Source organism: Tasmannia lanceolata, unplaced genomic scaffold (genome assembly GCF_043159265.1).
Source record: "Tasmannia lanceolata isolate RefF3 unplaced genomic scaffold, GAP_Taslan_0.1 ptg000012l, whole genome shotgun sequence".
NCBI classification, from domain to species: Eukaryota; Viridiplantae; Streptophyta; class Magnoliopsida; order Canellales; family Winteraceae; genus Tasmannia; species Tasmannia lanceolata.
Genome location: NW_027518689.1, coordinates 38,729,708 through 38,755,111, shown reverse-complemented (window position 1 = coordinate 38,755,111; position 25,404 = coordinate 38,729,708). Strand labels below are relative to the sequence as shown.

The window sequence follows — 25,404 nt, the reverse complement described above, 5'->3', positions numbered from 1 at the left end:
ACATGTGGAATTTCTTGAACAAGTCAAAAAATGACATGGAAAAACCCATTCCCCCCTGTAGGGATTTCATTTCCTACCAAAAACACCCGGATTTCGTTTCCAAGGGAAACTAGTGTAAAAAGTTAAATAAAAGCAATCTCTCACTCTCTCTCTCTCTCAAATGAGATATTAGATGCCGTGAACCCGTACAACCTATTTTTTTTAGAAAATATTGTATGGGCCACACCATAGGATGATCCAAACCGTCCATTTCCTGGGCCAAAACGTAACTAGGTTACTTGTGGCCCAAAAATCACTTCCATAAGGCTCTGTTCACTTGTTTTCCCGGGAACGAACAAGAAAAGATTTCCCGGGATTCTGACGTAGCATTAGCAAAAGAAATCCAGGGAAACTGTGTAGGAAAGGTTTCCCGCCCCTGTTCACGTGCGCAGGATCTATGCAGGAAAATGTTTCCCGAGAAACTGCTTGCCCACTTTTTATCACTAGTTTTCCCGGGAAAGTAAATCCGACCAAAATAATGGGATTTGGTTTCCCACACTAGTGAGAAAAGAGACATTTCCACATCATTTTTAGCAATTCCATGTCATTATTTGACATATTCCACCCAGGCTTGTTAATTTCTCAGGAAAGCAAGTGAACACCAGAATTATGTCTTGTCCAGGTCTTGTCAAGCAAAAAGGAGTCTGTTTCCAAGGATTTGCTTTCCAGGTAACGCAAGTGAACAGAGCCTAAGATGATCCCAACCGTCCGATGTTATCTTAAAAGAACAAATTAAAAAGCTGTTTGAAGCACAAAAACGTGACATTGGTAATTAAAAAGATTTTTTCTAGGATTCTCGTAGATAGATGGGTGTCTAAAGTGGGCTGGCTAAGGGAATAAAAGGGGGCGAATACATCACCTGCCCTAGGGCCTAGACATATCTTGTATGCTTTCAAAGTAGGTGGTTTTCATCGACGACTCGACTTCAGGTTCTAGGGTTTCAAAAACCTTGATCGTCTTTCATTGGATCGCGGCGTTTCGAGTCACCAAAGTTTCTTCCGGATTGGAAGGTAAAAAACTCGACTCACGTTTTATTTAGATCTCCATTTTGTATATCAGATTATGACAAGATTTCTAGGTCTAATTATTTCCGATCTTCCACAACCTCTTATTCTTTCTGTATAATTTATGGAAGGATTTTTCATAGATCTTGATGTCACGATCTGTTATCTCCTTGTAGATTTACTGTCTGAACTATCTTCCTTTTTTTTTTTTTTTTTTAAGAATTTGTTCTTTGTTTTGATTTCGTCTCCATCAACGTACGAATCGGTTTCTGTGGCTTTTAATTCCATGTTTTCTTGGCGATTGCTTCTTTTTCTTTTTTTTATCGTCTTTGTTGTTTCCTTTTCATCATTTCTGATGAACTGAGCAGCTTCAAGGAATTATTTGACAAGCTGTAGCAATTTTAGAGAAAATGTCATTTTCAGGAGCTGGTTTAAAGGGTTCGAATGAGATCTATTCCCAAAATCGAACTAAACCCTAATTTCCAGAACGCGGAATGTTGTATTTCCCTGTCGGTTTCTGTTATGTAGGTTAAGAAATTCTCCTTTTCTTGTTATCTTTGAGCTGTGTCTTTCATAGAGTGAACAGTGTAGCTAGTATTTTGAAGTAGGAATGGGAAATAATGAAAAAATTGTGAATGCATTGAAAGTGTTCAGCTTTTAGAGTTTCAGTCTGATGAAGGTAGCATTCGGCAACAAATTTTTAACCTGTTTTGCCTGTTCAATGACTGCTAACTTTGGGAATCTCATGCAATTTCCGACATATTGCGCTTTTGATGTCGAGAAGTCGACTTGGTGTGGTAACGATATGTAAACATAGCTTCTTTTAAGTGAAACAACACTTGGGCACCTTCCTGTTCCATCACTGTGGCTACATGCTTGGATCTTGAAAATTGTGCCTTCCATTTCCCTTCTTGCAATTTTGGTTAGTAAACTCGTCCTTATAAATGGCTAATATGCCTTGCTAATTTCTTCATTTAAAGCCATTTTGAAGGGTTTATCGTGCACTAGACTTGGTTCCCAGACCAGTCACGGTTCCATTTTACATTTGATGATCTAGGCTCCCTTAATAAAGCATGTTTAAAGGGCTTGTCATGCACTAGATTTGATTCCCCGTGTGAGTGCCAGGTCTATTGGCCTTTAGTGAAGTAGATTCAATTCCAACAAAGATAAAATGTTGTTGTTGCTCGCATTTGTATGAGAATCGCATGAAGAGTGTTGAATCCAATGCGCAAGAAACCCTTGGAGAATGGACTTTTTTTATAGAATCTGGCTGTCTTATAAAACTCTCCCTTCAACTTGGCAGGTATTTTACGGTCGCACAGAACTCCTAAATCATGCTTCCACTTCAACCGACCTGCTCTTATTCTGTGGTTAACATCCTCTTCAATCTCTCATTCCTTATATAGGATTGAATCAAGACAGCTGTGAGGCCAGCAATGCTTTACGGCTTAGAATGTTGGACCACCAAGAAGCAGCATGTGCATAAGATGAGTGTAGCGGAGATGCGAATACTTAGATGGATGTGTGACCCAAGGTTAGATTGAATTAAAAATGAAGACATCTGTAAAAAGGTGGGGGTGGCACCAATTGAGAAGAAGATGAGAGAGCACCGCTTAAGATGGTTTGGGCATGTCCAACGTAGTCCTTTGGATGCTCCAGTGACAAGAAGCGACTTGTGCCAAGTTGATGGAGTAAAAAGAGGTAGGGGTAGACCGAAAACAACTTGGGTAGAAACAGTGAGGAACGACTTGAGGGCTATGAACATAACAAAGAACATGACATTGGATGGATAGAATGGAAAAAAAATGGTCCATGTAGACGAACCCAACGAATGTCAGGATTAGGCTTAGTCAATTTGAACCGGGTAGATCCGTTCACTTTCTTCATGAAAATTTTCTAAAGGATTCATTAGCCGACCCCAACTAGTTTGGGACTAAGGCTTAATTGAGTTGAGTTGTATATTGCAGATTTTACTACTAAAAGCGATTTGTGGATGTCAAAGGAAAATTGAATAAAATCGATTATGAGGTTCTAGCTACATAATCGTGGTTAAGGGATAGGAGGGGCCCCAAGGTTTACTTTTTGAAGAACAAAACTTGATGAGGAAATGCATCTAAGGTAATAGTGACATCATGCTGACATCAGCACATGCCATTGCTGACATCAGCAGAGGCTCACATGTGGTCAAAGCTGAGTAGAAAGCCCCCATGTACTTACGGTTCTAGTGAAATTTTTTTGGCCATTTTTTCTAGAATTTGCTAAGCTTGTTAAGTTGAGGTTTAGAGGTTTCCTAATTGGGATTGAAATTTGTCTTTTTTGTTTTTTTATGGTCTGAAAAAATTTCGCATTTGTACCTTGCTAGGAATATGCTTTAGTAATAGATTTTGAGGGTATTTTATGGATTTTTGACTTATTTGTTATTGAGCAATAGGATAGTGTTGCTTTTCTTTATAAATAAGGGCTATGGGGAGTTCTAGGAGATTTTTTTTGGTATATCTTATTGTCAAGGATAGATTGCTTTCTTCAGCACCAATTATACTAACCCTGGTTGAGTTTTTCCTCTTGAGATCGTGGACGCTACTATTTGTTTTCTTCTTCTTCGTGTAGTGGACTTCAGATGTCTACGAAGCTTTGTTTCCTACAAAAGCAGGAAACCATGATGTAGAGCTATTGAAATTTCAGTGATATCTATCGTAAGAACAAACTGGAAATGAAGGAAACTATGTTGATGCAAGGGCTTTAACCCCCAATCACCTGTTTTATTCTTGTGTGGCCCCTATCAGTGGGGTAAGAGGTTTCCTGTTTTTTTCTCGTAGGAAGCTAAAACATGAGATGAAAAGTTACACTGCTAGAATTGGCATGGAAGAAAAACTAAAGTTTGTGATTGTTATCGGTAGGGATCTTCTAGGTTGATATGTGCAAGGCATTCTTCTCTTGGCTCTTCTTTTCTCTGCCTTTTTGAGAGTAGGCTGGAGGGGGAGTGGACTTAGCACTTTGGCATTTTTAAGAGAGGCTACCAATTTCTGTATTGGGCTATTTTTTTCTTTAAAACAGGAAGGTTCTTAAGTGGGAAAAATGGTGGATAGTGGAGCTAAGATATTTTAGTGCTAGATTGGGTAAAGGATTGCTCTCTAGTTTTTCTTGTTATATTTGTATGCATGTTTCCTTTCCTTTGCAATGTTTGACAAGTTATTTCTTCTGGTGTGTTGTTCCAGAGAGAAGGATCAGGAAGTGTTATCATTGTTTGTTCAGGGAAAATGAAGCCCATTTTCTGCGGCAACTTTGAGTATGACACCCGGCAATCTGACCTTGAGCGGCTTTTCAGCAGATACGGGAAGGTTGACAGGGTAGATATTAAGTCAGGTAAGTGCTTTTTGTTCTATGCACTGAGCTTTCTTTTTTGAAAATCACTGTTATGGAAGAGTTTCACTTGCCTTTACCCTACTAATTGTTGTCCATTTATCAATTCAATTAGTTTCTTCCTGTCCGCCAGTTCTAATCTGTTCCTACTGGTTGGTCATTTTTTTTGGAAATGGATTGATACCTACTGGTTGGTCATTTGAATTGAAATATTATCCCTAGAGGCCATATTACTGGGAAATATTTCTGAGCTCTGGCTGTTTCCTATCATTTTGGCTTCATTAAATTACAAGTGGAGAACTAAGCTACCATTCAAAAAACAAAAACAAAAAGTGGAGGACTAAGCTGTGATGCCTGGTCGATGTTTGTCTGATATTGATATGACGAGTTTTACTGTATATATTCCAAATTGAACATGGAGTCCGACAGAGATATATCACCCATTTTGAAGTATATGGGTATCATAATCCTCAGATATCTTAAGCTGATCATTGTGCAATTTGGCGTCTTGCTCATATGCAAGTTCGCACTGAAAATATAAGTGCCTATACATATCTACTTTGCAATGATCCTTTATAGAGAAAGTGAGGTTCCACTAATTTTCATGTTCCAAGTTTACGCGTGAGCACTTCCTCCCATGAAAGAACATTTGTGAAGCAAGGGACTTCCTCCCTCTCATAAAGGTGATGGATTTTAAACTGCATTCGGTCTTCCGTTGCGCTCCTGCAAGGCTGCAACTTTTTCCCGACTACATGATATGGTGGCGGTGGTCATCTCTTGTTGGGTCCTACAGGGGGTCAGGATAAGTTTAACAATGCAATCTGTTTTATGAAGTGTAAGCCCCCATACTCAACAATTTCTTTGGCGCAGGATATCTTGGAGCATCCTTGCTCTTCCTCACTGATGGGCTCTTGTGCATTACATTTCCTGCCCGTGCCCGAGATTCATCATCTTACATTTTCCTCAAGATACCATCGCCTTTCATTCCTCATGATCTTCGCCCATCTCCAATTCCGGACATGTTCCAATGTAGAACCCATGCCCCGATCTGGCAGACAGGCAGGAGGATACATGGAGAAGGCACTCTCTGTTCAATGACCTGCCATGAGACACTCACTTTTGGATTATCCTTCCTTGACATCATTTAGTTCTGCATACAAGGTCTGTTGATGGTTTTTTTTGGTCAGTTGATTTCTAGCTTTCACAGAGATGGCCAGCTGTTGTTTTCATTTCCTGACGGTGCTTGTGTACATTTTCCTGGAGCTATCAGTGCTATCTCATATTTTGAAGGATTCTTTAATGGAAGTGTTTCTTAACTTAGCTTTGTCTTTTTAGGGGAAAAAAATAAAAGGTAAAAAAGGTATAGTAATTTTTCTTGACTGTTCTACCATTTTAATGTACAGGATTTGCTTTTGTTTACATGGATGATGAGCGGGATGCCGAGGATGCAATTCGAGCACTTGACAGGAAAGAATTTGGCAGACAGGGGCGCAGGCTTCGGGTTGAGTGGACAAAGGTAGCGCATGTCGTTGGCTTTATGGGAATGGTTATGTTGCAATCTAACACTATCTCAACTTGTTTTGTTGATGGTAGCTCATTCAATTGAATTCTTTATGGCAGCAAGAGCGGGGTATCAGAAGACCCGGCGGTTCAAGAAGATCTTCGGGTAATTTGAAACCCACAAAGACCTTGTTCGTAATAAATTTTGATCCCATCAACACTCGGACGAGGGACTTGGAGAGGCACTTTGATCCATATGGGAAGGTTTTAAATATAAGGATCAGAAGAAATTTTGCATTCGTTCAGTTTGAATCACAAGAGGATGCCACTAAAGCATTGGACGCAACCAATATGAGGTTTTTCCAATCCTTTGTAATATATAAGTCTATTATTGTTTTTTATGTGGCTTAAAGTTGTAGATTGAAATTTTGCATAAAGAATATTTGAACCATTATTTTCTAGAACTTTTTCTTAGATGAACCACATTGTTTAGCAGTCTGCTTTGTAATAAAATGTGCATGCTTTCTGATGTAATCACAAGCACAGTAGGTTTGACATCGTGGGGATATCGAATGAGAATTTTAAGCTATTGCATTTGTGTTGTCACTTGATGAATCAAATCTTGAATCATTCAATGGACAATATTGCATATGGGAAATGGTGGTGTCTTTGGGAGATTATTGGAGGAGTGGTATGAGATAGCTAGAGTGCAAATCCAAATAAGCTATTGCATGTGTGCTGTCAGTTGATGAATCAAATCTTGAATCATTCAATGGACAATATTGTATATGGGAAATGGTGGTTTGTCTTTAGGAGATTATTGGAGGAGTGGTATGAGATAGCTTGAGTGCAAATCCAAGAAGCGACGGGTGCTAAGTGGACTCTGCCCCTGCCCAATTCATTGAGTTATATTTTGATGACATCTCTAGAGGAAGGTTTTGAGGTTTCAGTTTTTTATGCATTTTGGTTGCTATGTAGTTTGGGACAAAGGTTTAGTTGATCGATTGATTGATTGATATAAGTTAGGGTATTTAACTCATTTATCAATGATTTATGACTTAAAAACTTTTATATCTTATTGGTTATTTATATGACCCACTCACTTTATAAAGGTCCCTTTTCAACTTAATTTGAGGAATATTGGAGAAAAACGTGAATAACAGCCCCTTCATTCCTCCTTCCTCCTACATTTCTCCCCTCTTCTCTTCCCTTTCATCCCTCCTCTTTCTTCCTCTTTCTTATCTCCTCTTGTTCCTCCTATCTTCTTCTTTCTTTTCTTTCCCTTTTCTGTATCTCTACCTCACGGCTTTCCCATTCTTGGAAAACCGCACATCTGGACAGCTCCTCACGACTGCCCAGACCTTTTTTCCCCTTCTATTCTTTATCTTTTTTCATCCTCGTCCATTTCTCTTGCAATTTTTCTTGCCCTATCATATTATGATCCTCTTCTTGTTGTCTTTTGCTATCCTAGGGATTATTACAGCAATATATGAGGCTGTTCACCTCCCAACAGTCCATTTCTTTCTTGGCTTCTTGGCCTTATTCTTTTCCCATTACTTCTATCTGGCTGATAGCCCTGTTGGTTACAACCATTTCTCGGCATTTCTTTCACTTTAGTCTTGATTTTTGAATGTTCATCCTTATGTAGCTGTACCTTGCTGCCTTATACATATTTCCCCAATGATTTTGTTGTCCGGGCTGCGCTCGAGGGTAGTTTCTCTGCTCCGGTTCCATTCATTGCTGGTTACGGTTATCTTGGGCTGTTTCAGACCTTCCAAGCTTCTCCACCACCCTCTTGAACCTCCGGCCTACGAGATTCAAGGTCGATGTACCGACTTTTCTGGTTGATATACTTCCTACCACCATTTTAGCCATATGAGACCCTATTTTGAGCCATTGATGCCCTTATGACAATTATCTTTGCATATACCTTACCCCTGAGCTTATTTTGTCTAGTTTGGTGGGCCCTAGATTTCTTTTATTTATTTATAGGTTGTATCCATTATTTTAGTTGGTATCCAAACCATACCTTTATTTATTACTGCACATATTTATCTTTATTGCCTTTTTTTTGCTGTGGCTTGTTATAGAAAATTTCATGTTAGGACAAATTTAAGATCACCGATGAAAATTCTTTCAAGACCAACTCTGAATCAAAACCCTAAAGGCGAATTGATGAACTTAATTTGGGACTGGTTCTGCTATTTTATGTGGAGACTAACCCATTAAGCTCCAAAGGTTCTCCGGAATAACCCATGAGCCCTTGTGTCTGCATTCATTTCAATTTTTCAGCACTGCCCAGGTAATCAGGTATGATCTGGCTGTTGGACCAGATCCAATTTATGGATGTGTTGTCAAGATTGATAATTTGAGTAGCTACTAAAATTAGGGCTTAATCTGACCGTTGGAAGAGCTTGGTTTGGTCAGATTTCAGATACTCAGTGTACTCCACTTGCATCTGGAGCTTACAAAGCTCCCGACTATAAGGTTCTTGGATGAAGAAGTTTGAAGAATGTCCCAATCATTATATTTGCGGATTGATTAATTGCCCCATGACCGGCCAATGGTATTGCCAATGGCCCGGTCAGAGTGAGGGTGAATAGGTAGGTCTTATGGGTCGTAGATAATATTCCTGACATGTTAATGGTTGTCTTTTATTTGTTTTCTTCTCTTTGCTTTTGTCTTGTTTGAGGGATTAGCTCTACCCGGCCCTTTTTTCTTGTTTTAACAGGGTTGCTCATTATCTGTCTGAAAAAAAAGAAAAACTTAAGCTACAACAGCAACAAGTCTAGAAACATGTCCATACTTTTAGACTAAATAATGTATATTATACATGTTGGATGTGTTCAAGTAAACATGTTTAGTTGTTTTTTTTTTTGGTGTCCATGGAAATACTTTTAGTACACTTCACACTTTTCTTCTGTGTAATACAATATTGTTTTCTATCTTGTATGCATCACTTTCCTTGCCAAAAGTTGATAAAAAGAGGGCACTTTGAAGCAATTGAAATCCAAATTTAAGTATGCATGGAAATAAACATTTTCTTTCTTATTAGAAACTAAATCATTGTGGAGTACAAAGGAATGCTTACTTTCATCGTCAGTTAAATCTTGTGACTAACATCAAGCCAATGAAGGGTAAAGCAGACGCTTATTGGTGCTTTTCCATCAACTACTAATGCAATCCCTTGAATTCTTTTTTGATGGACATGCAGCAAGTTGATGGATCGTGTTATTTCAGTTGAGTATGCAGTCCGAGATGATGACGAAAGAAGAAATGGTTACAGCCCTGACAGGAGAGACCAAAATCGGTCCTCGGAGCGGAGAAGTCGTGATCGTGGGCGATCGCCGAGTCCTTATGGAAGAGTTGCTGAGAGGGCTAGCCCTGATTATGGCCGTGGTCCCAGTCCATATAACAAGCCTGTACCAAAGCGTAGTCGGAGTCCTTATGGAAGAGCTGCTGAGAGGGCTAGCCCTGATTATGGCCGTGGTCCCAGTCCATATAACAAGCCTGAACCAAAGCGTAGTCCGAGTCCTTATGGAAGAGCTGCTAAGAGGGCTAGCCCTGATTATGGCCGCGGTCCCAGTCCATATAACAAGCCTGAACCGAAGAATAGTCCTAGTCCTTATGGAAGAGATGCTAAGAGGGCTAGCCCTGATTATGGCCGTGGTCCCAGTCCATATAACAAGCCTGAACCGAAGCGTAGTCCTAGTCCTTATGGAAGAGTTGCTAAGAGGGCCAGCCCCGATTATGGCCGTGGCCCCAGTCCATATAGCAAGCTTGAATTAAAGGGTAGTCCCAATTATGACAGAGCTGAAAGTCCTGTTTATGGGAGGGCTAGCCCTGATCATGCTCGTGATCGTGAGCGATCGCCGAGTCCTTATGGAAGAGTTGATGAGAGGGCTAGCCCTGGCTATGGCCGTAGTCCCAGTCCATATAGAAAGCCTGAACCAAAGGGTAGCCCCAATTATGACGGAGCTGAAAGCCCGGTTTCTGAGAGATACCGCAGGTTAGTATTCTGATGGTTTTATATCAGCCACACCTACCCTTTTTGGTTCGATATCTGAAAATTTTACTTTCTTATCCCATTTACCATTTTTTACCGTTGTACTATTATTACTTCATGCAGCCGTTCCCCCACGAGAGAAAGATCTTAAGGAAAAGCAAAAAGATCTGAGGATTTATCAAGATTTTGGTTGTCTTGAGGAAAAGCAAAAAAAGTTCTGGTTGCAAATCCCAGGTAAGTTCCTTTCCAGTTTGCCTGTCTTGCATATTTCATTAGCAACTGCCAGTTATGTGCAAAGCCTTTGAACAGACAAATGTTTAGGTTGTATTGAATTGTCGTTAATTTTAGATGGATTTATTTGTGAGTTTTAAGCTAAATCTCTTCTTCTGTTTGCTCATGATGTCAAAGGCTAATGAATAGGTAGACTGAACTTTCCATTGCATCGTTCTCACATCTCACAATATGCTGAAAAACTTTCCATTGCATCATTGTCTATGTTCTCACAATATGCTGAAAATATCAGTTGGGGGCTATTGAACAATCAAAATGCCCGCTGTTGTTGTTTACCTTCCATTCTGCATTATTGGTTTATGGAAAACACTTCCAAAATGGAGCTCTCTTCTGAAAATAAAGACAATAGTAAAAATGACCAACAATTTGGTCATGTTCAGCGTTTTTGCATTTGGCAGGGATTTGAGCTCTCTTACTTGTTTTATTGTACGCGAGTCAACGATCGAGGATATCGTCTTTTTAACAAAATGGAAATCTGTTTTGGTTGCATCCTATTAGGCCATGATACTTATGGATTTTAAGAATAGATTTTGACTCCAATCCTGATTATTAGACTCAAAATCGCCTCACAAACCCAAAACAAAACAAACAGGGCATTAATTTATTCAGATCCCACCTTTTGCCACTTGAGATTGATGTTGCAATTTCATTAGTTTATTTACCTTTCATTTTGTTTCACCCCAAATGATTTGTGCCTAACTCTGGATTGGAAGTTGACCGGGGTCATCTTGAAGTTTGGCCTCGCATCGGTATGCCGTGGTTCAAAATATACTATGATAAGAAAAAATCATCACTAGTAGAGGGGTCTGTTCAGCTGCCATCTTTGGCGGGGAAAGAAATGGAATTCCCTCTTATTTTTCCGTCAGCAACTCTGCTGACTGAGCATTCAAGTACCATGGAAAAAAGATTTCTTTCATGCCGGAGATGAAAATCCATCCAAAACATCCAGGTTGGAAACCCAGTGCCTGATGTGTTTTCTTTGTCGGCTGGGGTGGCAGCCGTTTTCCTCGACTTTGGTTAGGGGTGCAACTCGGGTCTGGCGGGTCGGGTTTTGAAGAACCCTACTGTACCCAAGAAATATCTCAGGTCGGGTTGGGTTTTTTTTTCCGGAAAACCCACGATACCCAAACCCGGCCCTACCCATGATAATTCTGGGGTCGAGTCGCGTCGGGTTTGGATGTGTGAGATTCCTCGAGAAAGTGCTCAGGTGGCGTGATTCCGACCTTTTCGTTTGTTCGATCCGCTTATGTGGAACAACCAATTAGTCTAAATACTTACTCTAGAGTTGGTGTTATTTAATAATTTACACTTGGATCCTTAGTTGCAGGGTTTGGAACCAATGACCTGCCATGAGGCAATAACTGTGGTACCATGTGAAACAACCAATTACTCCAAAGTCATTTTCCCTACTGCAATATGAAAAGTATTTTGAGGGAAGGCATTTTGCGGCTTACTTTTGCATGAGAGAACAACCGCTTCAGATGAATTGAATTTAATGGATAAGATAAAATCTGCTGAAAAGTGAGCGTCGCTATTCTCTCGTGCCAAATTCAACCGCTAAATGCCATGCTGCCAAGTTCCGTAGCAAATCCCCTGAAAACATATTTGTAACATCAGAGGGTTGGGGTTGTAGGGATTATTAACTTTTAATGCATTTTGCTATGGTTCCTAGCAAATCCCCGAAACTTAACTAAAAACTTTTAATATGTTTTTTTTTTTTTTATGGTAATTTTTCTTATTGAAATTACATGAGGAATGACAGATGCATGGGCACCCTTGCATAAAGAGCAGGAAAAGGGCTCATTTTCGGCAACCTTTTAAAAACGGCTGAGAAAATAAATTCGGTTGCACTTAATGACTTGGATCCAATCAAGAGCCTTTTTCCTGCTCTTCATGCAAGGTCGCACTTGCATCTATCATTCCTCAAATTACATTTTTAAAATTTATGTAGGACGTCTAGCTATTAAATCAAATTCAGACCCAGACAACCAAAAACCTCTTTTCCCAACAACTAATAAATCAATACCGGGTATTGAATCGAATTCAGACCCCAACAATCAAATCCCTCTTATCCAAACAACTAAGAAATCAAACCCATTAAACAGATTTATCTGAGAATCTGAAGACGTTTATTCACATCCAAACTGGCATCATGCCAATTTTTCTACATTTATTTGTTTGCTCAGTTCCCAAAAAGCTTTCAAAAGCCAACTAAAAAAATGAAAAAAACAGGATGAGTTAGTGCAATTAACAAAACATGGTAGTGCCTAGTGCCTAGTGCCTACATCGATAGCCTTTAAAAATCAAAAGCAACCGTTCTCTTACTTTAATCATCTCTTACTTACATATGTTGATGATGGTATCGATATTTAATTGCGAAAAATAATTATTTTAAACTGCGGAATGATGCACCTATACAAGTGAAGTGAATGGTCCAGATCATCTTGATTCTTGTGAGTGGGCCCAATTAGCATCTTTCTTCTTCTAAACTTCTCTCTTTCAAAGTTATAGAACTTTATACATAACAACTTTTTTTTGCCCCCGAACAAAATCATTTATCAAACAAACCTATCCTGGGATCTGATTCGCCTGTGTTTTGGTCATAGACCCTTCGAATCCATATATGAACCTTTCTTTGATTGCTTTTGAGATCCTACATTTTGAGTGTCTCACGATCAATTTTGAATCGAACCGTCTATTTAGTCTCCTAAGTCCTACTTGTCCAGAATTAGGGCTCAGGAGCTCAGGATTTCTTACATCCACCATGTCTCTAATTAATCAAAAGTTGCGCATCTCCTAGACATATCCTTTGCTTAACTCCCATGGGATATGAAATACATCGATCGTTATACAAGGATTCATACTGCATAGTCTGCATTTTTCCTTGATGTCCGTCAAGTTAGGGGTGGGGTGAGGGAAGAAGAGGAAGAACGACCATCTAAACAAAAAGCGGAAAAATGAGATATTCCTTATTATTATTATTCAGAGTAAGGTTTTTAAATTTTAGGGAAAATTCTAAAAAAAAATGTGATTTTTAACTGAAAATCTTAAAAAAAGGTTGAGTTGGCTAAATTCTCAAAAAGGGGTGAAACGCATCCCAAGGCATGTTTTAAAACAAGAATGCCCTTGAGTTGCTTTTCCCTCGAAGAAGGTAAGAAACGAATCCCAATGCATTTCACCTACCTTTTCTGCCTATTTACCTTCTTCTTCCCCACGCCAACTGCTGAAACTCCATTGCCTATTATAAAACTCCATTGAAATTCCATTGCAGACCGGTGAAACTCCTCTTGAGAACATCTAGATTTTATTGGGTCTCTTTATTTTCTTTGGCTATGAAACCTAAGGTTCTCTGGCATGTCCATTGTCATACGTATTCTTAGGTTTAACATGTTCCTTACAATGCTATGGTGTATTGTCATCATCTTGTTTATTTGTTAGGGATTTGTTATGGTTTTGTTAGGCATTTGTTATTGTTATCATACTCTTTACAATGCTATGGTGTACTGTCATCATCTCTCTATCTCTCTATTGCCCTCTATGTTTCTATGTAGAGTAAACCCGGATGAGACTCATGTCTATACAATTAAAACCATTATTTAAATGTGTAGAAGCAATATTTTGTTCTCGGAACCACTGTTTATATGTGAGAACCAGTATTTAGTCCTCTCAACCACTAAGTAGTGGTTCCAATGGTTTGAATAGTGGTTCTGAATGTGGAAATACAATGAGTACCCTATGTAGAAGATCAGAACCACTATTTAAACACTTAGGTAATCTATTTATACCGTCCTAACCACCATGTAGACCTCTGAACCACTATATAGTGGTTCTAAGAGTATAAATAGTGAGAATAAAAGGTTATGTAGCCAAAATCAGTATAAAAAGTGAGAATTAGTGTATAAATAGGGGATTAAACACTCAGAACCACTAATTATACCTAAGAACCACTATTTACCACTATATAGTGGTTCTGAGGTATAAATAGTGGTTCTGAGGTATAAATAAAGGTTTATACATTCTACTGGTATTTCATTGGGTGTCAAAGTTGCAATGAATTTATGAACAATGGGTTAAATATTTGTCTAAACACTTATATCTTATGGTAGTTGATAGTTTAGATGGCCTAATACTTGTTCCGAGAGTTTAAATTGCGAGATTGAAAAATTTATGCACTCAAAACCACTATAAAAAATGAGAATGAGTGTATTTATATAGTTTTAAACACTAAGAACCACTAATTATACCTAGGAACCACTATTTACCACTATGTAGTGGTTTCCGGGTATAAATATTGGTTCATACATTCTAATAGTATTTCATTGGGTCTCAAAGTTGTCATGAATTTATAAACAGTGATTTAAAAACTGAGAACCACATTTAGATGAAATGAACAATAATTAAATCCTTCCAAGCACTAATTGTAGTTTCAAGATTCATGTGAACCACAATTACAGTCAAAACCACTATAAAAAGTGAGAATGAGTGTATACAAAGTGGTTTAAACACCCAGAACCACTAATTATACAGTAGAACCACTATTTATACATCGGAACAACTACATAGTGGTAAATAGTGGTTCCGAGGTATAAATAGTGGTTCATACATTCTAATAATATTTTATTATATCCATTATCCTTTTTGGAGTGTTTTTCGGATCTTAGTTTCTGAGTCCGGGTCACAAGCTATTTTGAGTCGAGTGGGACCATCCATCAAAGTCGTAAGTCTTACTTATATTGTACATAGTTAGCGCTTAGAGTTAGGGATCAAGAGAAAGTGGAAAGAAAATACAGAACATAAAATGTAGCTTGAAGTTCTGAGTATGTTTTCCATAGGTTGTTCCTCGCCATTCAATCTACAGAGGTTTCCATAATCCGATTTTCCTCTATGGATTGGAGGGCTAGGATCACCCTATGGGAATGATTTTTCAGGCACAACCTATTTGCATTGTGGCCCATCTAATGGACGGTTTGGATCATCCTATGGTGTGACCCGTACAATACTTTTTGAAAAATGTTGGAGTATATGGGTTTACACCATATAAAAACTCTTTCTCATGAAAAAACAATAGGTCTTCCCTACCACAAAGTCAAAAGCCAAGCGTATTTATGTAATTGAACACAATTTCTAGAAGGAGAGTGATAACTTCACCTCGTATTTTTCAAAATGGACTGTACAACTCACACCATTGGATCATCCAAACCGCCCAATTGATGGGCCACAACATAAATAAGTTTTGCCCCAAAAATTATTTCCATAGATGATCCCAACCGTCCAATCTATAGAAGTTTCCATAATCTAAGTCCCTCTTTAGATCAGATGGTTAGAATCATCCTATGGAAATGATTTTTGTGGCCCAACCTATTTACATTGTGGCCCATCAATTGGGTGGTTTGGATCATCCTATGGTATGCGTTGTATAGTCCATTTTTAAAAATATGGACTGAATTAATCCTAGAAGGTGCCGTACAATGGAGTTTTGCCAAAAATAATGGACTTTCAACACTTGGCGTGAGGAAGAAAAAGCAAAAAAAAGGTGAATAGGGTTTGTGAAATGCATGGCATCCGTTTCTCAAAAAGGTAGAGGGAAAAGCAACTCAAGAGCATTCTTATCTTAACACATGCCTTGGGATGCGTTTCACACTTATGAGAATTTAGCCAACTCAACCATTTTTTGAGATTTTCAGTTAAAAATCCCATATTTTTTAGAAATTTCCCTAATTTTTTATATTTGCACCGCCATTTGAATCTCAGACGCTCCAACCGATTTTGTGGCTACGTTTGGATTAGATCCGAAATAATTTCAGCCCTTATGATGTGGATCCAATGGACAAGATTCAGATCTAACTTCTGTATTGAAATCTGAGAAATTATACCCGAAAGGGCAGAGAGAGAAAAAATCAACGACTTCTCTCTGCCCTTCTTGTTTGACGGTCGGCCACCGTATGAAAACTCAATCTGAGATCTTGCCCGTTAGCACTCCGATCTTTTGGATCCATGCGGCCCACGTGTCCCGGTCATTATCATAAGACTCACAAGTCATAACCATCCGAATTCAAACGTAGTGGCAATGTCGTATATTTGAGTTAGTTTAGGCCCATTTCTTTTTAGCATTTAACATCGGAAGCCTTCATGTCCGGTAAATGAACACGTGGCAATCCCGTCAGGCGCATGCCTCTCTCCCCCCCGATCGCTACAATGAAGGCGACCTTTGCTCGCCTCCAACTCATACCAAAACAATTTCAAAAAACACCACTTCCGACCGTTCTCCGTATTCCACGTGGCATTATCTGGCACGTCAGTGCCTCGGTAACGCCAAGTTTAAAAACAAAAACTTAAAAATCCAAATTTCAAATTCAGCCTTATTAGAACGGTCGGATCTTATGTGGCCTCGCGATCTTAACCGTCCGATCTGGCAACATGCTCGACCTTTAATACTGTCCAAAAAAAAGAAGACTGTCCATATTAGAAAATAAAAAAAAAATGATTGACAGAGAAAGCTACAGAGTATCCTGTACAAGATATGGAAAGAAGAGGATTTGATGAGATTGTCTTCTGCTAGAATTGTTTTTGAATGAGCGATTTGAATCTGAGCTTCTCGTTTTTATTTTATCACATTTCTCTATCCTTCTTTCACTTAAAGGTCGAGCACTTCCTCTCCTTCTCTTCCATTTCTGGTTCTTCGTTTTCTCAATTCTATTTGACCGTTTTAATATCAGTTTTTTTTTTTCCCTATTTCTCTTGCTTTCTCTGATTCGTTTCAGAAAAGAAGAGGTTTTTTGTTCTAAAAATTAAAGAAAGTGAACTCTTTTTTTTTTTCTTTTTCAGCCCGTTAAAGATTGAGCTACTCTGCAGATGATAAAGGAGTTCTGGTTCATGAACGGTTAAAGATCGAGCTCTTAAACTGTTGGCTGGAAAAGGAATTCTGCTTAAACTGTTGTGAGTTACAAGCAAACGAAAAACTAGTTACAAGGTATATTCGCATTTTCAATCTTTTCTATCCCTGCTTTTTCTCTTTTTCTCCTTATGCGAGGTTGGAAAAATCTCAACACACTCCATATATCTCTGTTTTTTTTCTTTTTTCTTTTTATGCGAGGTTGGAAAATTTTCAATACCCTCTATCTATCGCTATTGAGAAAGACATACTGATTGTCTTCTCTTCAAAGCCAAGTGTTTCTCTGCAATACAAATACAGATAATGATAACAAAAAAAAAAGACTTTTTTTTTTTTTCAAAAATTATAAATGTCGGTATGGAAGAAGGAATTTGGTTGCAGAACGGGAAATTAGGGATTTCGTGGAAGGGGAATTTCTTTGATTGGAAATTATTTTTTAGGTTAGGAGATGATATTTTCACCCCACTGTAGGATTATGCGCCCCACTTGTAACGGAGTTGTCAGTTGTGGGCAGACTTTAACGCTTTTTGACGTCAAATCCATTAAAACTGGGGGTGTATAATCCTACAAGGGGGTGAAAAAATCATCTCCCTTTAGGTTTTATTTTTGAAAACCTAATCTGGAATCTTACTGGTGGATCGTGCGATCTGAGCCGTTGGATCTGATCCGGACTGATTTTCTCAGTTGCTTTTCATCGTGTGATCTGAGCCGTTGGACCAGATGGATCGCATAATGCGGTATGAAAGATTTGCGGTCTATAGTGGCCAAAGTGGTGGGACCAACCCACTTACAATTGACTTCAATTTTACTGATCTGAACCGTCCATCTGATAGACGCGATTAAGGGTGTTTTTTTTGCCTTTTAGTTTAATGCACGTGAGCTGAGAATCACGTGGGTCCCGCCAGAGCAGAGCGAATGAGCTTTTCCTTCTTCATACGTTCCTTCTCTTTGCCAACTTTATTAGCCTTTTACGGTAACTTAATCCAATATTAGTGAGATTTTTTCTTTGGGAATGGATTAGATATGAAGTGAATGAAAGCGGTTGATAGCCGTTACGGTAACTTCTTCTTCCCACCTCTCTCTACTTTTCCTCTTTTCATTCAATGCTTGTGAGGGGAATGGCCCAGAGTTAGCCAACTTTGATTTTGTTGGTTGGTCCTTGTTTTCATCAAAACGAGTTCTCTGTGTTCGGAAAGATTCTCGAAACTCGGATCTTGTTTCTTTTGATATTTTATTTGCCCATGATTGTAACTGCCCTTTCTTATTAAACCATCTGTCTGCTTTTTCATTGAAAATAAATTTCTGGGTCTTCTTCTCCCTCAAGGTTTTTCTTATGTTATGACAGTGCTGGTGATTTTCAGATCACAACAATGGTGGAAAAAGGCGAAGAGATTGATACCCACTCGGCGGAATTCTGTTTATCACACGCCCAAGAACTTGTTCCGTCGGTTCTCGAGAAAGCGAGGGGTGTGAAGGGATTTGTAGGTCGATGGAAGATCATAATTTCCAAATTAGAACAGATACCATCGCGTTTATCTGATTTGTCGAGCCATCCTTGCTTCTCAAAGAATGCCCTCTGTAAGGAACAGTTACAAGCCGTGTCTGATTCGCTGAGCGAGGCAATTGAATTGGCAGAACGTTGTTTGGAGGAGCGATATATGGGTAAGCTCCAGATGCAAAGTGATCTTGATGCTCTGTCCTCAAAGTTGGATCTGAATTTACGAGATTGTGGGCTTCTGATTAAGACTGGAGTGCTTGGTGAGGCCACCTTGCCTATAGCCATTGCTCATTCAGCCGAGGCCGAGCCAGAGGCTTCACGTTGGAACATACGAGAGTTGCTCGCGCGGCTTCAGATTGGTCATCTTGAGGCGAAGCACAAGGCACTTGATAGTCTAATAGAAGTCATGAAAGAGGATGAGAAAAATGTGCTTCTTGTGTTGGGACGGAGTCATATTTCAGCGCTTATCCAATTACTAACTGCCACATCTCCGAGGATTCGAGAGAAGACTGTTTCCGTGATTTGCTCGCTTGCAGAATCTGGGAGTTGTGAGAATTTGCTTGTTTCTGAAGGAGTGCTGCCCCCTCTGATCAGACTCGTTGAATCTGGGAGCGCGTTGGGTAAAGAGAAGGCAACGATTTCACTGCAGAGATTGTCCATGACGGTTGAAACAGCCCGTTCGATTGTTGGACATGGTGGGGTCCGTCCTCTGATCGAGATCTGTGGGGTTGGAGATTCTGTTTCTCAAGCCGCAGCCGCAGGTACTTTGAAGAATCTGTCGTCCGTGCCAGAGGTGAGACAGACTCTCGCGGAAGAAGGAATCATCAGGGTTATGATTAATCTCCTTGACTATGGAATCTTGTTGGGTTCTAAAGAGTACGCTGCTGAGTGTTTACAGAATTTAACATCCAACAATGATAGTCTTAGAAGGGTTGTTGTTTCGGAAGGTGGAATCCAAAGTCTCTTGGCTTACCTTGATGGTCCATTGCCCCAAGAATCTGCAGTTGGCGCATTGAGAAATCTTGTGGGTTCGGTGTCCATGGACCGGTTGGTTTCACTTGGTCTTCTTCCTCGTCTGGTTCACGTTCTAAAATCTGGGTCATTGGGTGCACAGCAAGCTGCTGCATCTGCTATATGTAGGGTCTGTACTTCAGCAGAAATGAAGAAATTGGTTGGTGAAATTGGGTGTATTCCTCTTCTTGTAAAGATGCTCGAGGCCAAAACCAATAGTGCAAGAGAGGTAGCAGCTCAGGCAATCTGTAGCTTGTTGAGCGTCCCTCAGAATAGTAGAGAAGTTAAAAAGGATGAGAAGAGTGTGCCTAATCTTGTTCAATTACTTGATCCTAGTCCTCAGAATACGGCAAAAAAGTATGCCATTTCTTGTCTTGCGTCACTGTCCTCCAGCAAAAAATGCAAAAAGTTAATGATTTCGTATGGCGCAATTGGATATCTCAAGAAGCTTTGTGAGATGGACATCCCTGGTGCAAAAAAGCTGCTTGAGCGGCTTGAGAGAGGGAAGTTGCGAAGCTTGTTTAGCAAAAAATAGAAGGAATCACTTTTCTCTGTATGATGTAGTTTTTGGTTCTTGTAGAACTGTATGTTTCATTGCCTGTGTGAAACAAAATAGGTGCTATTGTGAACTCAATGTTTCCTTTACCTTATATATATGATGTTTATTCATATGCCTAAGTATTTTTCCACTGAATTGTTTCTGAAAGGGCCTGATGTTAAACAAAGATCATGACTTGCAGTTGTCTTCTGTTGGTAGATTTCCTTAATCTTTACAGATAGGTTTAATAATTCTCCTTCAGTTTTTCCCTTTCATGTGCATTATGATTATCCTTTCTTTTTCCCTCGATTTTTAGACATCTTTTTTACAGCTGATTTTGATGTTTTTTCTTAGTCTGTTCTATGAAACTTGTTTGTAAATACCATGAGCTAGAAAGAGGAATTGAGCTCTATGCAGCGCTTTATCGGGTATCTCAGTAGCCAATGACATATAGCTACATTTGAATATATTTTCTGTTTTTGATAAAAGGGTATTTTGTTTGATTTATTATTTTTTTGCCCCTTCCTTATGTTTCAATATCAGTTTTTTGATCTCCTCAGGTGAATGACAAATACCAGATAAGCCCCATTATTATTATCATGGCTCAACAAAAATTCATTGCTCCAGTGGTTTTGGGGAAAAAAAGGTCACTGTGATGGGCTTACAACATAATTTCTCATTTTCTGTTCTGCTTCATGTGGTTTCAGCTGTCTATTCCATTTTAGATGGACAGCCCAGCAAAAAAAGTTGCTTGAGTGGCTGGGGAGACGAAGTGGTAAATTTTGTTAGCGGAAATTACGTTGAGGTATTTACTGCTGCACATTGCAGACTTTGGTTCTGGTAAGACTCAAATCACTTGAAATTGTGAGCTCCCCGCTATAGCCTTTTTTTTCAGTATTTTATCTGTTAATAACTAGCCAATCAAATCTATGTTTCTTTCTGCTCCTTTATTTCTGGAAGTCTGCATATGCTACTAGGTCATGAGTCATGACATATTTGTTGGTAGATTTTCTTACTCTCCGCATATCAGTGATATTTGTGTTTTTATACACTTTCCCCATATTTGTTGGTAGATTTTCTTACTCTCCGCATATCAGTGATATTTGTATATTTGACTAGCCACATGCAAATGCTGTTGGTATTAACTGTCTCTTATATTCAATCTTTCTGCTGTTTTTTGTCTTCTTGTGGTATCATTCTTCGATAATTATGACACATTTTTGAAATATGCTCTTTGTTTTTTGAAGTTCTAAGCTATTGAACTTGTGATCTCTGCAGATCAGTTTGATTAAGCAACATCATTCTTAAGACATCATAGATCATAGGAGCTAATTCTATGACGTGTTTTTCGAAAGGATTTACATGATTTGCTTGTCGTTTTTTCTGGCTGAGCTGACATCTCTGACTACCAAATGGTATGTTATCTCCCGTGGGAACTTGAATTGCCTTATATTCCTCTACGATTGCGCGTTCTTGAGTGTTTACGTCCTATGCGAATGTAACATCAACAAAATATAATTGCTAAATTTATCCTAGTTTCCTGCTTGTAATTAGCTGATTCTTTGTGTGATTCAAGGCTAATGATCATGGATTCCATGTTGCTAAGATATATAAGGTATTCAAGTAGGTTATGACTTCTTTTCCCAAATCTATGGTCTCTGAAACCAGAGTTGGTTTCTTTGAACTATACATGGTCTCATTCTCTTGCCAGTTTTTCCCACTTAACATGGCGTTGCATGCTTAGATGAACTCATTCGATAGTGTGGGACAGATTTGGAAGAGTGGCACTTGACACTAAGTCTATTTGGTGCTGAATTTCACACATAAGGGGAAGACCTTCTCGTAGCTCCTCACGCATCAAACTAGATTTTCTGGACAAACAGCTTCAACCTTCATGCATCCCCCCAATAATGGAAAAAAAAGTCCACTTCTTGACTCATCTCAACAAGCTTTTGAGGTAGTCAACAAGTTAGATGGTTTTTCTACAACTATTTGAACATCTTTTAGAGACAAATTATTGTTTGGATGGGCATAGTGAATGCTCTTATGTTCAAATAAGCGCTCAATCTTCTGAATAACATTTATGGCGAATACATTGAGGCCACACCACACCACACCACATCTTTATACCTTTTGCCCAGTTAACATGACATCTAGAATGGGGGAGCACTTCATTTCCTTTCTGAAGCAATTAATTTTGTAGGGTACTAGTGCCTCTTGGATTCTAGCTTCAACATTTCCAGTATTTTCCACAATCTTCTAAGAGATCATATTCTCTGATTCTCTCTATATCCACCATCAATGATCATCATTCAAAAAAGAAGAAGAAGCAAACATCGATGATCACCGTCCACAGCTTTGCTTTACATGTAACTCGTGTTCAAAGATGTTTTTATGCTACAAATTTTCATCTCTTTCTTGTCACCATCACACGCAGGATCACAATTGGCTATACATTCACTAGGTTCACCTATACATCATCTTCCCCATCCCCATCACTATCATGATAACAGCATGGATCTTCATTTCTATACTAGCTAGGTATCTTCATCTTGCGCCGCCAAATTATTGCGTGAGCAATAATGATATTCATAGGCAAGAAGTCCTGACTCACTGCACTTATAACACGGTCAATTTTTATTTTTTTTTAAAATTTTGTGTGGCTTGGCTGATGAATAACCACAATCCATGCAATGCGAGCTATCCTTACTGGTCATACGATGTTGAAATATGGTTGTATGGTCTGCCGTAGTGCTACCAAACTGATGCCTCTTCCAGATGCTCGTCAATCAACAAAAGCTTCTTATACTTATCTTGATCTTAAATGCAAAAGGAAAAGCTTCATTAGTAGTTCAAATTCAGAGAGCTACTACCTCTTCTTGTATGGGGCTTTAAGGCACGATAAATATCGTGTAGTTAATTGATCTTTGTTAAAGAAGTTAATTGGTCTTTGGTCTGTATGAAGCGATTGTGCAAGTGAGATCGTGGAACTCTCCTTTGTACTCTTCCATTCTTTTATAAAGACTTTGCACATAATCAACTGGAGAAATTTTCTTTTGACTTCTCTTTCGTATGTGTGTGCAAGACCGAATTATTTTCATATCATCTCTCTTGACGTTCCACTAGACATTGCCACCAACTTGAAGAAACCCTCTTAAATTTAGCTTAAGCAAATTTTATTTTCTGATCTTCAAACATAACTTGGCAAAGGTAAAAGGGAGTCAACGGTTGGCTCGAGGAGTTTTTAAATAGTGGTCTATTGAGTAATTCCCCAATTTCTATTGTTAGCACCTTTCGGTCAATATTTAGCACTCCACTTGCTAGATCCTGTCCATCACATTACCATTACTACCGTGTCCTCGATGCACGACCTCACATTACCAGTACATACTAGAAAAACTGAAAACCAAAAGAATGAAGTTTACCAAGTCTGATGCTATATGGGCAACTGCAAACCCATTGGTATCGTCAATATTTAGGCATTTCTGTGGCCTTTTTCCGCTTGATTTATTTGGTCTCTTTCCCTGCATGAGTGCATGATGGTCAGCCTTTGAGCATACTCCACATTACCCCTGTATCCTGACTCCTGAGTGGGTTCCCAATTGCCTTGGTAAACAATATCTATGGATTTCCAAATTTGTGTTTCACTTAAACTGGTTCTCTTGCAACAAAATATAAAGCACATTCACTATGGGTGGAAAAGATTGATAGCTTGCTAGACCATCTAAATAGGTGGTCTGCCTAGTCTCCATTGTACAAATGACTTATTTTTGGCAATTTCAAACTTGTGAGTTTCAGTGAAAGTGTGGCCCAATGATGGTGATTGTAACCCTTCATCCACTGGGCTCCCCTATCGTGACCCAAAACCGAAACTCTTCCCTATAGGACGATTTAACTATCTGTTCAGCTACTTGTAAAGTAAACTCATGGTTAGAACAAAAATGGCCAAATTATTTTCATTTAATGTCTCAAAGCCAATGCCCCTGTCATAACACTGAAAATGTTCCTGTTGTTCTATTATACCTGGATATTTTTATAGGTCCAGCATATGGTGTCCAACACTAGCCAATGTTATAACAGATATTTGATACTTTTGTCTGTCAAATTTGCCTTCATGATCCAAATATATGATGCCCATTTTGAATTGACTGTCTTTATACCAATGTTTGTCTAATGCCTCTGAAAATGTTACCTTTGCCCTGTGATAGCAGTATACCTGTTTAAGTCTGATCGGTCAAGCTTTATTAGACTTAGTGAAACTCGATTAGCTTGGATATATTGAACAAATTCAGATACTTTGGAAACTCTGTGTCAAATTAAAAATCATGATTTAGGCATGTGTTTTTCTTATTGAATTACTATCATGCTTGCTTGTTGGTGTTGCATCTTCGGGATTTAAAGTGATTATGAGTCTAGTACTGGGTTTAATCTTTTAAGTTCTCTAATTTCTACCTGTATTATGTCTTGTGCCGATCTAATGGTATGTTTCTCATAGATGCTATGAATTATTAATTATTTTTTCCTTGAAATCTTGCTAGGTTTTCTAATCTCTACTTGATATACAATTTGGTAACTTCAACTCCATTTACAACTACTTAAGAATCCTCAATGCACATGACTTTAGGAGTATCTTTTTTACCCCGCCTTTAAAGAGGATGTTTAGCTGGACGTCTCCCAAACAAACAAAAAGGTTCATGCCGCAATCCCCAGCTGGCTGATGGAAATGGATTGATCCTCGGGGGTTGCCTTGAACATGGCAATTTCAAGGCCTATGCTGTTCTGACTCTACTTTGCCTGCGAGTTGTGGCTTCCTATAATTGACTTGCGCGCCTCTATCATGGCATGGGACTACGCACCCCTATTTGAATTGTGCCTTCCTTGTATTTATGTTCATATTCATTTTTGGATTTTGAGGAGTTGGGGAAGAATGCAACATTAGTATCAACCTAAACCCTTTGAGGTTATACTTCTCGCGGCCTTATATTTTCAGGCCAAACAAAAACACACCGAAGTTAATTGTTGATTTTTTGCAGGAAAATGGTTTTCTTACAGGATTTTAATCTCATTTTTCATTTCAGAACACCTCAGGACACACCTTCACCATTAATGATATATTCACCATATGATGCTCGCTTGCCTTTTCTTTTTTATGCTGGCAATATTGATTTTGTTTTTGGGTTGATGACATTGGATGAGATCGGATTGCTGGGTGAAGACTTGTATATTTATTTGCAGTCCCCTTATCTTTCCATTTTGTGTACTCAA

At 38.9% G+C, this 25,404-nt stretch overlaps 2 protein-coding genes across 9 annotated transcripts; both read left to right on the top strand.

Annotated features, from left to right (window-relative positions):
- Positions 1-869: 869 nt before the first annotated feature.
- Positions 870-10,286, top strand: LOC143888147 (uncharacterized). Of its 2 annotated transcripts, none has more exons than XM_077392479.1 (6): positions 870-1,049; positions 4,259-4,406; positions 5,807-5,919; positions 6,024-6,259; positions 9,118-9,912; positions 10,033-10,286. In XM_077392479.1, exons 2-6 carry the CDS (start codon positions 4,301-4,303, stop codon positions 10,058-10,060), a joined length of 1,278 nt encoding a protein of 425 aa, XP_077248594.1. In that variant the 5' UTR covers positions 870-1,049; positions 4,259-4,300; the 3' UTR covers positions 10,061-10,286. The 2 variants fall into 2 exon arrangements, with proteins under 2 accessions (XP_077248594.1, XP_077248595.1); XM_077392480.1 differs by lacking the exon at positions 870-1,049 and adding an exon at positions 5,274-5,564 and having other exon boundaries at positions 4,269-4,406.
- A 6,377-nt stretch (positions 10,287-16,663) lies between these two features.
- Positions 16,664-20,279, top strand: LOC143888146 (uncharacterized). 7 transcript variants are annotated; one of them, XM_077392475.1, is made up of 3 exons: positions 16,664-16,840; positions 17,053-17,170; positions 18,454-20,279. In XM_077392475.1, the coding sequence occupies exon 3, from the start codon at positions 18,463-18,465 to the stop codon at positions 20,134-20,136; it is 1,674 nt and encodes a 557-aa protein (XP_077248590.1). In that variant the 5' UTR covers positions 16,664-16,840; positions 17,053-17,170; positions 18,454-18,462; the 3' UTR covers positions 20,137-20,279. The 7 variants fall into 7 exon arrangements, with proteins under 7 accessions (XP_077248590.1, XP_077248591.1, XP_077248587.1 ...); XM_077392476.1 differs by having other exon boundaries at positions 18,438-20,279; XM_077392472.1 differs by having other exon boundaries at positions 17,026-17,170.
- The last annotated feature ends 5,125 nt before the right edge of the window (positions 20,280-25,404 follow it).

Excerpts from the sequence above, each read along its gene's own strand:
- LOC143888147 (XM_077392479.1), top strand. The coding sequence starts at position 4,301 with ATGAAGCCCATTTTCTGCGGCAACTTTGAGTATGACACCCGGCAATCT. Across the intron at positions 4,407-5,806 it reads CAGGGTAGATATTAAGTCAG|GATTTGCTTTTGTTTACATG; the intron begins GTAAGTGCTTTT and ends TTTAATGTACAG. Across the intron at positions 5,920-6,023 it reads TTCGGGTTGAGTGGACAAAG|CAAGAGCGGGGTATCAGAAG; the intron begins GTAGCGCATGTC and ends TCTTTATGGCAG.